At 38.8% G+C, this 13,791-nt stretch overlaps 1 protein-coding gene across 4 annotated transcripts in view; it reads left to right on the forward strand.

Moving 5' to 3' along the window:
• Positions 1-10,288, forward strand: part of OPTN (optineurin) — a 39,809-nt gene extending 29,521 nt beyond the window's left edge. For all 4 annotated transcript variants that reach the window (XM_052650630.1, XM_052650631.1, XM_052650632.1 and 1 more), the window contains 3 exons: positions 2,245-2,375; positions 5,409-5,491; positions 9,731-10,288. In XM_052650630.1, the coding sequence (XP_052506590.1) occupies positions 2,245-2,375; positions 5,409-5,491; positions 9,731-9,855 (339 nt within the window). In that variant the 3' untranslated portion in view covers positions 9,856-10,288. The remainder of the gene's footprint in view (positions 1-2,244; positions 2,376-5,408; positions 5,492-9,730) is intronic.
• Positions 10,289-13,791: the final 3,503 nt, after the last annotated feature.

Consider the following 13,791-nt stretch of genomic DNA (forward strand, 5'->3'; position numbering starts at 1 on the left):
TAGTCTTCCTACCACCTTATTGCTTGTGTAATTAAAACCGGGATCATGCCATACACATTGTACTACTTTTTCATTCCCGATCTATCTTGGATACCTCTCTATGTTATTACTCACAGCCATATGTACTTTTTAAAATAGTTGCATGGTATCCAAAGTGTGCATTACCCTCATATATTTAACCAGCCCTCTATTAATGAACATGTAGGTTGTACCAGTATTTTTGCTTTTTATCAACAATGCTGAACTGAACATTCTTGTATGTATATCTTTGTGCATTTGTGGAATCTCTAGTAAGATACAGAAATGGAATGGTTGGGTCATTGGGTTAGATTGTTTTTAAGTTAAATAACTACTTCCAAGCTGTCTTCCAGAAGTGCATAATCAAAATTTCTTGCTCACCAAAAGTAGCTGAAAGCCCCTATTTCCCTACATCCTTGCATTACTCTTTTAAACATTTGCCAAACTGATAAACAGATTATTTTCAATGTAACAATACCAGAAGTTTGCTATTCCCTATATACATACTCATTACCTGCTGCCCATAGTGGCTGGCCTACTGAAATATAGGAGTGGCTGAATGGACTTACAGCTTTAGTTTTATTTCTATAGGAATAGAATTTCAGCCTGAGCTCTTTTAGGTATTTTCTCTGATTGGATCTGATACTGTAGTTATAGGCTTACCTGGTAGCGCAGCTGGTAAAGAATCCACCTGCAATGCAAGAGACCCTGGTTCAATTCCTGGATCGGGAAGATCCTCTGGAGAAGGGATAGGCTACTCACTCCAGTATTCTGGGGTTTCCCTGGTGTGTTACCTGCTAAAGAATACACCTGTGATGTGGGAGACCTGGGTTCAATCCCTGGGTTGGGATGATCCCCTGGAGAAGGGAAGGGCTACCCACTTCAATATTCTGGCCTTGAGAATTCCATGGACTGTGTAGTCCACAGGGTCGCAAAGAGTCAGACATGACTAGCAACTTTCACTTTTCACAACTTTGGTTTCATTTCTACAGGAATAGAATTTCAGCTTGAGCTTTTTCAGGTATTTCCTTTGATTGGGCCTGACAAGTGTTTTGCTGTCTGGTAGAGTTAGTCTTTGAGCGACTTCAGTTTCACTTTTCACTTTCATGCACTGGAGAAGGAAATGGCAACCCCCTCCAGTGTTCTTGCCTGGAGAATCCCAGGGACAGGGAGCCTGGTGGGCTGCCGTCTATGGGGTCACACAGACTCGGACACAACTGAAGCGACTTAGCAGCAGCAGCAGAGTTAGTCTTCCTACCTCCTAATTGCTTATGTAATTAAAAGCAATGTTGGGGATATAGAGATGGACAAAACAAAGGCCTAGTTCTTACTGGCTCAAACCTAATGACTTGATGGAAATGAGATTCTAACACAGATTTATGTCTGACTCAAAAAAAGCCCATGATCTACCAATGAAAACCATAAAATGTTAGAGCACTCACAAATGGTAGGAAGTCCCTTAAAATGATCTATCTCATACTTTTTCTGGCAACTAAAATTGTGATCAGAGTATTTAAATTTTTATTAACTTTTTAAAATAATGGATAAAAAAATATATCCTAGAACCACTAAATCTGAAAAGGAAAACCTAATTGAAAATATAGAAAGTTAAGAACTGGTATTAAAATAATGCTCAGTTCAATGTTAAGGCATTCATTTTTACTTTATAATTTTATAACAGTGAAGAAATTGCATATTATAGCATAATAACTTTCACTTTTCACTTTCATGCATTGGAGAAGGAAATGGCAACCCCCTCCAGTGTTCTTGCCTGGAGAATCCCAGGGATGGCGGAGCCTGGTAGGCTGCCATCTATGGGGTCGCACAGAGTCAGACACGACTGAAGCGACTTAGCAGCAGCAGCATAATATTTATTTATTTAGAGGTAACAGATTATTCTCCTAATGAAGCAGCTAAAGCAGCAAGCATTTATTGTCTCAGTTGCTATGGATCTGGAATCCAGGAGCAGCTTAGCCAGGTGAGCCTTAGCTGACTTGGGGTCTCATGAGGCTGCACTCAGGATGGACTTGAAGATCTGTCTTCAGGATGTCTCACTCACATGGTCATGGTCGTTACACTGGTTTCTAGCAGGAGCATATACTTGTTATTAATATTTGTAAGACGTGTCACCGGACGTAGCACAGCCTCTTCCACCTATCAGCAGATAGGCTGTAGAGAATCCACATTTGTCTGGGTAGTAACTTCTCCTTTTTTTCCCTCTAACAGATGGAGGTTTATTGTTCTGATTTTCATGCTGAAAGAGCAGCAAGAGAGAAGATTCATGAAGAAAAGGAGCAGCTGGCATTGCAGCTGGCAGTTCTACTGAAAGAAAACAATGCTTTCGAAGATGGAGGCAGGTAAATGAGGGAAAGACTTGGAGCACAGATCACCTAGGTTGTGGGAGAGGGACCCACAGTGTTTTAGCTGTTTGAGCTACAAGATTCGCTTTGAGTACACCTGGCCTGATGGTGTTCCTGACACTTGGTTTGCTTTAAAAGGCTTGGCAGTATCTTGTGGGGACCTGATTGAGTTTCTGCTTCTAGATAAATTGTAAAAGCATGATAATATGGGTTCCAGTCATATCCTGCCATTGTCATGGATGAAATATTTCTAATACTTTAAGTAATTCTGTAATATGTTTTGTAAGAAAACACTGCTAAAATTACTTCTATCTTTAAAAATTTCCTTTTGAGAACAAAATATAGAGGAGTAAGAAACAGAAAAATACAGAGAACAAAATAACACACACCAATGTTTATATGTTAGTTGCTCAGTCATGTTTGACTCTTTGCAACCCCAAGGACTGTAGCCCACCAAGCTCCTCTGTCCATGGAATTCTCCAGGTAGGAATACTGGAGTGGGTTGCCATTTCCTTCTTGAGGGGACCTTCCTGATGAAGGGATTGAACCCGGGTCTCCTGCATTGCAGGTGGATTCTTTTTTTTTTTTTTCAGTTTTATTTATTTTACTTTACAATATTGTATTGGTTTTGCATACATTGACATGAATCCACCATGGGTGAACATGTGTTCCCCATTCTGAACCCCCCTCCCATCTCCTTCCCCATCCCATCCTTCTGGGTCATCCCAGTGCACCAGCCCTGAGCACCTTGTGTCATGCATCGAACCTGGACTGGCGATTCGTTTCACATGTGATAATTTACGTGTTTCAATGCCATTCTCCCATATCATCCCGCCCTCGTCCTCTCCCACAGAGTCCAAAAGAGTGTTCTATACATCTGTGTCTATTTTGCTATCTTGCATACAGGGTTATCATTACCATCTTTCGAAATTCCATATACATGCGTTAGTATACTGTATTGTGTTTTTCTTTCTGGCTTACTTCACTCTGTATAATCGGCTCCAGTTTCATCCACCTCATTAGAACTGATTCAAATGTATTCTTTTTAATGGCTGAGTAATATTCAGTTGTGTATATGTACCACAGCTTTCTTATCCATTCATCTGCTGATGGACATCTAGCTTGCTTCTATGTCCTGGCTATTATAAACAGTGCTGCGATGAACATTGGGGTACACGTGTCTCTTTCAGTTCTGGTTTCCTCAGTGTGTATGCCCAGCAGTGGGATTACTGGGTCATATAGCAGTTCTATTTCCAGTTTTTTAAGGAATCTGCACACTGTTCTCCATAGTAGCTGCACTAGTTTGCATTCCCACCAACAGTGTAAGAGGGTTCCCTTTTCTCCACACCCTCTCCAGTATTTATTGCTTGTAGACTTTTAGATAGCAGCCATTCTGACTGGCATGAAATGGTACCTCACTGTGGTTTTTATTTGCATTTCTCTGATAATGAGTGATGTTGAGCATCTTTTCATATGTTTGTTAGCCATCTGTATGTCTTCTTTGGAGAAATGTCTGTTTAGTTCTTTGGCCCACTTTTTGATTAGGTCGTTTATTTTTCTGGAATTGAGCTGCAGGAGTTGCTTGTATATTTTTGAGATTAATTCTTTGTGAGTTGCTTCATTTGCTATTATTTTCTCCCATTCTGAAGGCTGTCTTTTCACCTTGCTTATAGTTTCCTTTGTTGTGCAGAAGCTTTTAAGCGTAATTAGGTCCCATTTGTTTATTTTTGCTTTTATTTCCAATATTCTGGGAGGTGGGTCATGGAGGATCCTGCTGTGTTTTATATCGGAGAGTGTTTTGCCTATGTTTTCCTCTAGGAGTTTTATAGTTTCTGGTCTTACGTTTAGATCTTTAATCCATTTTGAGTTTATTTTTGTGTATGGTGTTAGAAAGTTTTCTAGTTTCATTCTTTTACAAGTGGTTGGCCAGTTTTCCCAGGACCACTTGTTAAAGAGATTGTTTTTTCTCCATTGTATATTCTTGCCTCCTTTGTCAAAGATAAGGTGTCCATAGATGTGTGGATTTATCTCTGGGCTTCCTATTTTGTTCCATTGATCTATATTTCTGTCTTTGTGCCAGTATCATACTGTCTTGATGACTGTGGCTTTGTAGTAGAGCCTAAAATCAGGCAGGTTGATTCCTCCAGTTCCATTCTTCTTTCTCAAGATTGCTGTGGCTATTTGAGGTTTTTTGTATTTCCATACAAATTGTGAAATTATTTGTTCTAATTCTCTGGAAAATACTGTTGGTAGCTTGATAGGGATCGCATTGAATCTATAGATGGCTTTGGGTAGTATACTCATTTTCACTATATTGATTCTTCCAATCCATGAACACAGCAAGTGGATTCTTTACCATTTGAGCCACCAGGGAAGCTAATATGTACCCATCGAGGATTGACAGTTACTAATATTTCTTTTCTTTGCTTCAAGTATATTTTTATAAAAAGAAGAAAAAGAACTGTAGATGAAGTTGCAGTCTCTTTTCTCCCTACCCCTTAGTATAATCCTCTCTCCCTCTCCCACAGTGCCTGGAACTTGTGTGTAGCATCTCCAGTTGTTTTGTATTTTTTGCATATATACACACCTATATAATATCTTAAAACAAGGTAATATTAATTTCTTAGAACAAGGTGCATAGGTTACAAAATTGTCACTAAAGGTATTATTGTGCAACTTGTTTTATATATATAACTGATTTTGAACTATATATATATATATAAATCTATATGTATATGCAGATTTAATTCATTGTTTGCTCTGTTGTGTCCTGGTTTAGAAATATGCCACTTTTTTTACAACCTATTCCCCATTTATTGACATTCTGTTTATTTCCTGATTTTTAAAAAATCATATTTACTACATTGTGTCCTAGTGCCAGTGATATTTAAAACTCAAATTGCTCATAAGTTCTGGTTTCTGTGAACCTTGGCTTTGTAGTTTACCTCTTTTTTCTCACACTTCTGTTGAACGCCTTTTTAATGTTGTCATATTTCAAGGTTTCACAGATAACATTGCTTTTTATCCCAGCAGGCAGACCTTGATGGAAATGCAGAGCCGTCATGGGGCAAGAGCAAGTGACGCTGACCAGCAGGCTTATCTCGTTCAAAGAGGTGAGTCACGTGTGATACCAAGTGGTAGAGGTTCCATGGGTTTGCTATCCTGTGAAGAAGTTGCCTGAAGGAAAATCTCACTACATTCTTTATACACTAAAATCTCACTACATTCTATATATTCCAGGTCAAGTTACCAAAAATACAGCAAAAATCAGTCCTATTTCCAGAGTACCCCAAACTCCATCCATTCCCTCCTGAATCCAGACCAGACTCTTCACACTGGCAGTTAACACCTGGCATAGCCAAAATTCTGAGCTTTCTCTCACTCTGTTCCCCTGTGGATTTTAGCCAACAGAATCACTCCCTGTTCCTTGAACTTGTCCTAAACTTATACACCTATGTGCACTTGCTTATGTGGTATCCTTCATATAGAGGCCCTTCCTTATTCATCTCTCTCTTCCTACAGTCTCTTTCCAGTGAACTCTTACCCCATCTTTAAAGTGAAAGTAAAGTCGCTCAGTCGTGTCCGACTCTTTGCGACCCCTTGGACTGTAGCCTACCAGGTTCCTCCGTCCATGGGATTTTCCAGGCAAGAATACCCATCTCAAATACCGTCCCCATGAATCCCACAGAATGTGACCTTTCCCTCCTGAATTTCCAAAGTAGTTTATTTCTGTTCCAGTACTTATCTGCTATTTTATAGTTACTTATGTGTTCTAAATATGCATGTAAGTACTCTATTAAATAAGCCCCTGCAGAGCTGATATCCTCACCCAATACCTGGTGTTATGCACATAGTAAGGTTACCATTTATTGAGAGTTTACTATGTGCTGGCGCTATGCTGATCCCTTCATACAAATTACTTCAAATGATCCTCACAGAATTCCATCAGGTATATTGTATCACCATCTTCCAGAAGACAAGGTTCAATTACCCCGGATCACAAGGCTTCTAAGGGGCAGAACTGAACATGGAGCCCAAGGTTATCTTAACTCTTCGTCACTACACAGCACTACATGTAATAAGCCTGTCACTATGTTCTATATCCAGATTTTAATTCCCTGAGTGAAACTGATCATAATACTTATACAAAATATAGTGCTGTTTATTACATGGTTTTAATACTCCAGGAATAATGTTCTGTCATTTACAGTAAATTATGTCACTGAAAGGGAAGTATTATCCTTGAGTCTAGATAGGAAAAAACTTAAGTCAAAGGATCAAAGACTGACATAGCTAGATGATAGGTTAATAGCAATGCCACTAAGAAGAATCAGATGTTATCTGATTTGATTACGTTATCAAAAAAAAGATGTTATCTAAATTTTACATAAAACTGATTCTTAATTTTTTTAATGCTAGATCAGTCTGAATCCCTTCCACATACCAACTGACTATTGAAAAGGAACTATCAGTGTTGTTATCAATACCAAGGAAGCAATGTAGTATGTATAGTTAACTGTTAAATTGTAGCAAAATTTTTCTGAGCATCCCTTCTACCACCTGTCTCTGCCGACATGCCGCTGCCAAAGTCCCTTTACAGGAAAAAATAGATTAAAGTAAATATTAGAGGTAGTGATTCAGATTAAAGATACACATAAAAAAAAAAGATACATATAGTACTCACGGGGCATATGCAGAAGGAGCACAGTGCATGCTAAGTCACTTCAGTTGTGTCCGACTCTTTGCAACCCTAAGGACTGTAGCCCTCCAGGCTCCTCAATCCATGGGATATTCCAGGCAAGAATACTGGAGTAGGTTGCTATGTCCTCCTCCAGGGTATCTTCACAACCCAGGGATTGAACCCACGTTGGCAGGCAGGTTCTTTACCACTAGCACCACCTGGTGGTGGGGGGTCCAGGGGGCGGGGACCCAGAAGGAGCACAGGGCCTGGTCTAAATATTAGCCTTAGGCATTTTTTAGGATCAGAAGAGAAAGCTGCATCTACCCACTCATGCACTGCCAGGCCCTTTCTCTAACCTGAATTTAAATATCCTAGGAATAACCATATATCTATAAGTGCCTCCAAGATTGTCTTGGTTCAAAAAAAGGACAGTTCTTACACCTAGATTTCTCGGGAAAATTTTTCTTTCTCATAACTATATAAGGCAAATATCTATTTACACTTAGGGGAAAAAAAAAACTGACCAAACACTCTTTGACTTATATTTATAATCTAAAACTCGCCACAAAATGCAAATGTATTCATAATTATCCTAATAAGTTCTTTGGTCATATAAGTAACAATACTCCAAACAGAGATTATCCTAAAATTTTTTGTTTGTTTCCTAACAAAGCAGCCTTAAACAGTGTAACTCCTCTCGGTGTTATTTCATCATGGTGTCCTCTGCAGCCATGTAAGTGTCTTCTCTGGCCTAGGGCACTTGGCTGGGCATGAGGGAACAGGCAAGCATAAAGCACAGTCAGATCCATGAAAGCCTGTGGTCTAGTTAGACAGAATATGCATGTAACAAGATGAATTCATAATATAACAAGTAAGGGACAGAAATAATAGTGCTGGAGATAAGAGGGAAGGATGACACCAAAGGGCCAGGAGGCTTGAGAAAGGCCTTGGAAAGATGTGACTATGAGCTTCACCTGGAAACCATAACTTCTGTATGAGAATAAAAGGGCAAAGGCAGAAATGAGTGTGGTGCGTAAATAAGGAAAACTGACTAAGCTTATTTTACAGTGAAGAGCCAGGAGGTGGAGGGAACCATTAGCTGAGTGATAACAACAGCCCAAGTCTGCATCTTGAAACCTAGACAAGGTTTCAAGACAAAAAGAAAGTTGCCAACGGATGCCATAAAGTTTAAAGGGATGAATTAACAGTCCCTGATAAGTGGCTGGTTGTCATCTAGAGCAGATTTTGACAAACTGCAGCCTCCAGGCCAAAACTGGTCTGACAGCTGTTTGTGTAAGTAGTTTTATTGCAACATAGTCATGCCCTCTTGTTGACATACTGTCTGGCTACTTTCTTGCAACAATGGCAGAGTTGAGTAGTTATGCCAGAAATTTATGACCTGTAAAGCCTGGAATACTTATTCTCCAGCCCTTTACAGGAAAAGTTTACTGCCCATGATCTAAAACAATGAGACCATTAGCAAGCCCACTGCTTCAGAAATAATGCCTTGTGATCAGTATTTCTATTCAAAGTTGCTTCTAAAGTTTGCTGGACACAGACTATTCATAATAGTCTCCTGTGTTATTCAATTCAAATAATATCCTCAGAGGTAGATAATAATGTTAAACGTTATCTCCACTACCATCTGCAAAAACAAACATTTGGGGGGACCTGAACAACTCTAGAGACCTGGGTGGAGATGCTAAAAAGCTAAAAATGGTTTGCAGCAGTGCAGCAAGGTCAGATCAAAGAGGTGTCCTGGGAGCCAGAAATCATTTCCTGCATGGAGTATAGTTCGCACACGTGGGACCTGCCAACAGTCAAGGCTTGTTTCAAGCATTCTTTTTTTATATATTTATTTATTTTTAATTGTTGATGTTTGTTTTACAATATTGTTTTGATTTCTGTCATACATCAAGCATTCTTTGATTTAGACTTGAACTTCAGTCCAACTCCAAAACTGAGGGAAATGACAGGACTCTTTCTTCAGTCCCTTCTCACTTCCTTTGCCTGGATAACTGTTCATTCTTAAAACTCGTCTCACGTGTGGAATTGATCTCATCAGGGGAGCCTGTCTGCATCAAGCAGTCTGAGCCCTTCTCCGCCCTCCCAGGAAACCAACTGTGGCGTTTTTCACACACCCTACCCCTGTCACTCACTTTTCTTGCCTGATGTCCCCATCATGTCTGTATCCCTCTCCCCCAGCCCCAGGTGCTCAAACACAACTGCTGAATGACCCTAATTGTTGTCTCCACTTCTGAGAAGGTACCTACTGTTCCCGGATCCCTCTCAGCGTTCTGCTCGCTGTCTTCTCCACATTCTCTCCTTCCATTTAGCTTACATCCTTATCTTTTTTCTTCTCTCAAATATCCTAGTTTTTACTAGAACATGTATTGTCCTGTACCTGGAACTGAAACCACATGTTTTCATATACCTAGAACATTGAATAGAGGCTAAACCCTAATGTCACAGGGAAGCAGGCACTGCTTCTGGAGATTTTTTTTTCTGTGTGTATAGATTACTTCAGTTATAGACTGAAAAACCTGTGTTCATTTCCCACAAGGTATTGATTACGAAGTTTACCTGAACATTAAAATTTACCATTTGTTATTAAACACTGCTTGCGCTATGGAAGGAATGGATTAACATTTCATTTAATGCTTCTTTCCAGGAGCCGAGGATAGAAACTGGCTGGATCAGCAACAGAATATTCCAATTCATTCTTGCCCCAAATGTGGAGAAGTTCTGCCCGACATAGATACACTACTGATTCATGTTACGGACTGTATCATTTAAGTGTTGACCTTTTACCTCCCCCAAGCTGTTGGTAAATCTCATTTTTTTTTTTTCCTCCAAGAGTTGTACTTTTGTGTCATTTGTTTCATGCAACTATTATTTTTATTTTGGAAGAGAGAAAAATCATGTTCTATAAAGGACATTTTGGGGCACATTTCCTTAACTCGCAAAATAGAATCTTTAGCGTACCACTCTCTGATAATAGGCTTGTTGTTTTTAATATTTAGTTGATGTGAGCACTGAACTGTTCATGCAGGTAATGAGCGTGTGACATCATGGACGGAGTAAAGGTGGTAATAAGATGGAAGATGCCTCACTGATTAGAACCTTCTAAGGAGGCAGGAAAAATGGAGTGGTCACAGATATAATCGAGAAAAGTGTTTTTGAAGTATTTTTAAATAAACTATATTGTTATCTTTCTTTATCCATTTAAGACAGATCTGTTTGGGATTGTGTATATATCTTACAGTTTTATTTCAAGCACAGCACCAAAGTTATGATGTGGCTCTTTTCAGATGAGCCCTGTGAGCTTTTACTTGATCATCAGGACAGGTGAAAAATTACTGGCCTACACAAAGCAGATACATTAGGTTCACTGGATTTCGTGTAACCATCCACAGTGTAAAGTTCCCTTTTCCTTCCCTTGTGATGCAGGTACATGTTATCTACTATAGAGTAGATAGTTTATGAATTTCTAAAAAGAATGGCTATCAATTTTCTTCCTGGATCAGGCTCTATATTCATATTCACGAAAATAGTTACTGCAAAATTTTGCTTATGAGTCTTACACATTTTCATATATGGTTAGCTAATTTCACAGGATGTGTTTTCTGTATTCAGCTTCACATAAATTTAATACATATTCAGATCTGTCTTGTTAATTCCATGAATATAAGCAAAATCTCTTTATTAGAGACTAGTAAGTGTTGTTTGAATTAGAAATTGTTCTTTCTAGGAAGATGGAAAGATAGGGCTTTGCCATACTTTATAAATATAGTTTACCAAGATGAGCTAATATTGGGCCACACTTAGAAGTTATTAATGTCCTTATGTATCTATATACTGAAACATTTAAGAGAAAAGTTTAAAATCTCCTCTGTTTGGCTTTGTCCTAAGACTTTCTCCTAGACAAACCTGACTTGTGTGTGTGTGTATGTATATATATATATATTTTTTTTTTTTTTTTAAACAGGAATTAAAACAGGTAATTATAGCTTCATTACAATAGAACACATTGCACAAATTCAATAGTAATTTAGATTCCCCTACTTGACCCCATGGAGAATGTTTGTTTAAGACATTTCTAAAATAACTATTACATTTTTAATTTCTTATTTATAGTTTCTAGTTTAAAATTTTTTTCCTTATTATTTTATATTGGAGTAGATAAATTTCTATAGTATCCTAAATAGAAAACAAACCAAATGATTCCACCCTTAACTTATTGGCAATACCCTTTTGCTTTGTTCAAGTAAAAATATTAATCTAATCCCAATGTGAAGTAACAGTGTGAATGTGCTTATTAAGTCTGGGATCAAATTGTTTCCTTGGTAATTAGGACTGCAGGTGAAGGCAAGTTCATCTGGTGAAGTTAAATTAAGGCTATTGTTTGGGGGGACTCAAACAGTTTGGAAAACAACTTGTAAAATCTGCACATGTTCCATTAATTTCATCTTCAAAGGCCTTGTTCTAGATTAAGGTTACCAGTTAACTATACCTCATTGGAATTTTAGCCATGCTGTAGCCTTGTGTGGCTTAATGGGAATAATAGAAAGATGGGAACTGTGAAGAAATATGAATGAGCAAATGCAAATGTCACATGTAATAATTTTACAAAATTCAGTCTTCAGATGTTACATGTAGAAGTAATTTTGATCTGGTCTGCTATGTAAGGAGTTTGGACATGATCACTCCTATCCTTATAATAAGAAGAAAAACTGAACAGACTTAAAGTCATCAATGCTTTTTAAGTCCTTCAGAGATCTGAGGTCACAGAGCAAACCTCTGTTCCCAAATTGGACAGACAGACAGGCAATAGAGCATCACTGATTAGAGGACCAAGGTCTCAGAAGCAGAAACCACAGTAAGAGCAAGTACCTAAGCAGAAAAACTTAAAGCTACTATTGAAGAATTGCTAAAGTCTCACATGGATGAACTCAAAAGTTAAAAACTCTAGAGGGAGCACAGTCTTGGGGGGACCCCTGAACTTTTGTGAATTTTACTTCCATGAGCCCTAACAGATTCTCACAGTAAAGGTTAGAAAAAAATTCCCCTATAATTGCAGCAGGGAGAGGGGAAAAGTAGACATTCAAAAAGACACCAGAACATTCTACTCTTCTTAAGAAGGTCTGCCCTCAAGGGAAACTCTCACCTGAGCCTAACTTGCTGGGAAGTTATCAGAGCCTAAGAAACCTGGGGAAACAGATATACCTAACTTCTGCCCCCTCTAGCCTTATTATTCTCACCAAAGGAGGAGGGAAAATACTTGCAAAGGGCACTGCCCAGAGGCACAGTCTCACAAAAAAGAGTTATCGTAGACCTATAGAATGCATCCCCTCCCCACTACACCTCACCATCACATCAACAGGGCTCCTGTATAATAACAGTGGGTTACAACAGAAAGAACTGCACAATCTTCAACTTTCTCTAAGAAGAAGTCTGTAAGGAAACCCAGAGACAACAATGGAGACAAAAGCAGACACCAGAGGAAATTTTAGCAGATGACACAGCTGCAGCAAACAACAAACATGGCCCAGCTCCTCACCCGATAAACAAACAAGCTCAAACTAAAGGCCTGTTTACCGTAGTTCTTTTTTACCTAGTACATCATGTTCAGTGTTCAACAAAAAATTACAAAGCATACTAAAGACAAAAATTGATGCTTTTGAACTGTGGTGTTGGAGAAGACTCTTGAGAGTCCCTTGGAATGCAAGGAGATCCAACCAGTCCATTCTAAAGGAGAGCAATCCTGGGTGTTCATTGGAAGGACTGATGCTAAAGCTGAAACTCCAATAATTTGGCCACCTCATGCGAAGAGTTGACTCATTGGAAAAGACTCTGCTGGAGGGATTGGGGGCAGGAGGAGAAGGGGACGATGGAGGATGAGATGGCTGGATGGCATCACCGACTTGATGGACATGGGTTTGGGTGAACTCCAGGAGTTGGTGATGGACAAGGAGGCCTGGCGTGCTGCAGTTCATGGGGTCACAAAGAGTTGGACATGACTGGGCAACTGAACTGAACTGAACTGAAAGACAAAAAAAAAAAGAAAACCCACACAGTTTGTAAAGATAGAGAAGGCATCATAACCAAACTCAGACATAATAATGTAAGAACGGGAATTTAAAGCAACTGCAATTAATATCCTCTAGGCTCTAATGGAAGAAGATGACAATATGCAGGAACAGAGGGGTAATGTAAGCAGAGAGATGGAAACTCTTAAGAAAAAGTCAAAAGCAAACACTAGAAATCAAAAATCCTGTAACAGAAATGAAGAATGCCTACGATGGGCTTATCAGAAGACTGACCATGACTGAGGAAAGACTCAGTGAGCTTGAAATGTCATGAGAAACTTCCAAATCTGAAAAGCAAATAGAACAAGAAATTAAAAAAAACAATATCCAAGAACTGTGAGATAGTTATAAAAAGCATAACAAATGTACAATGAGAATACCAGGTAGGAGAGAAGGGGACAGAGGAATGTCTGAAGTAATAATGGCTGAAAATTTTCAAAAATTAATGACAGGCACAAACCACAGATATAGGAAACTAAGAGAATATAACTTGAGATAAATGCCCCAGAAATCTTCACTTAAGTATATCATGTGCAAAAGGCAGAAATTCAAAAGCAAACAAAATTTTTTTGAAAGAAGCCAGAAGGGAAAAAATCTTACCTGTAGAGGAGCAAGGATAACAGATATATGAGACCTCTCTTCA

Source organism: Budorcas taxicolor, chromosome 13 (genome assembly GCF_023091745.1).
Source record: "Budorcas taxicolor isolate Tak-1 chromosome 13, Takin1.1, whole genome shotgun sequence".
Lineage (NCBI taxonomy): Eukaryota > Metazoa > Chordata > Mammalia > Artiodactyla > Bovidae > Budorcas > Budorcas taxicolor.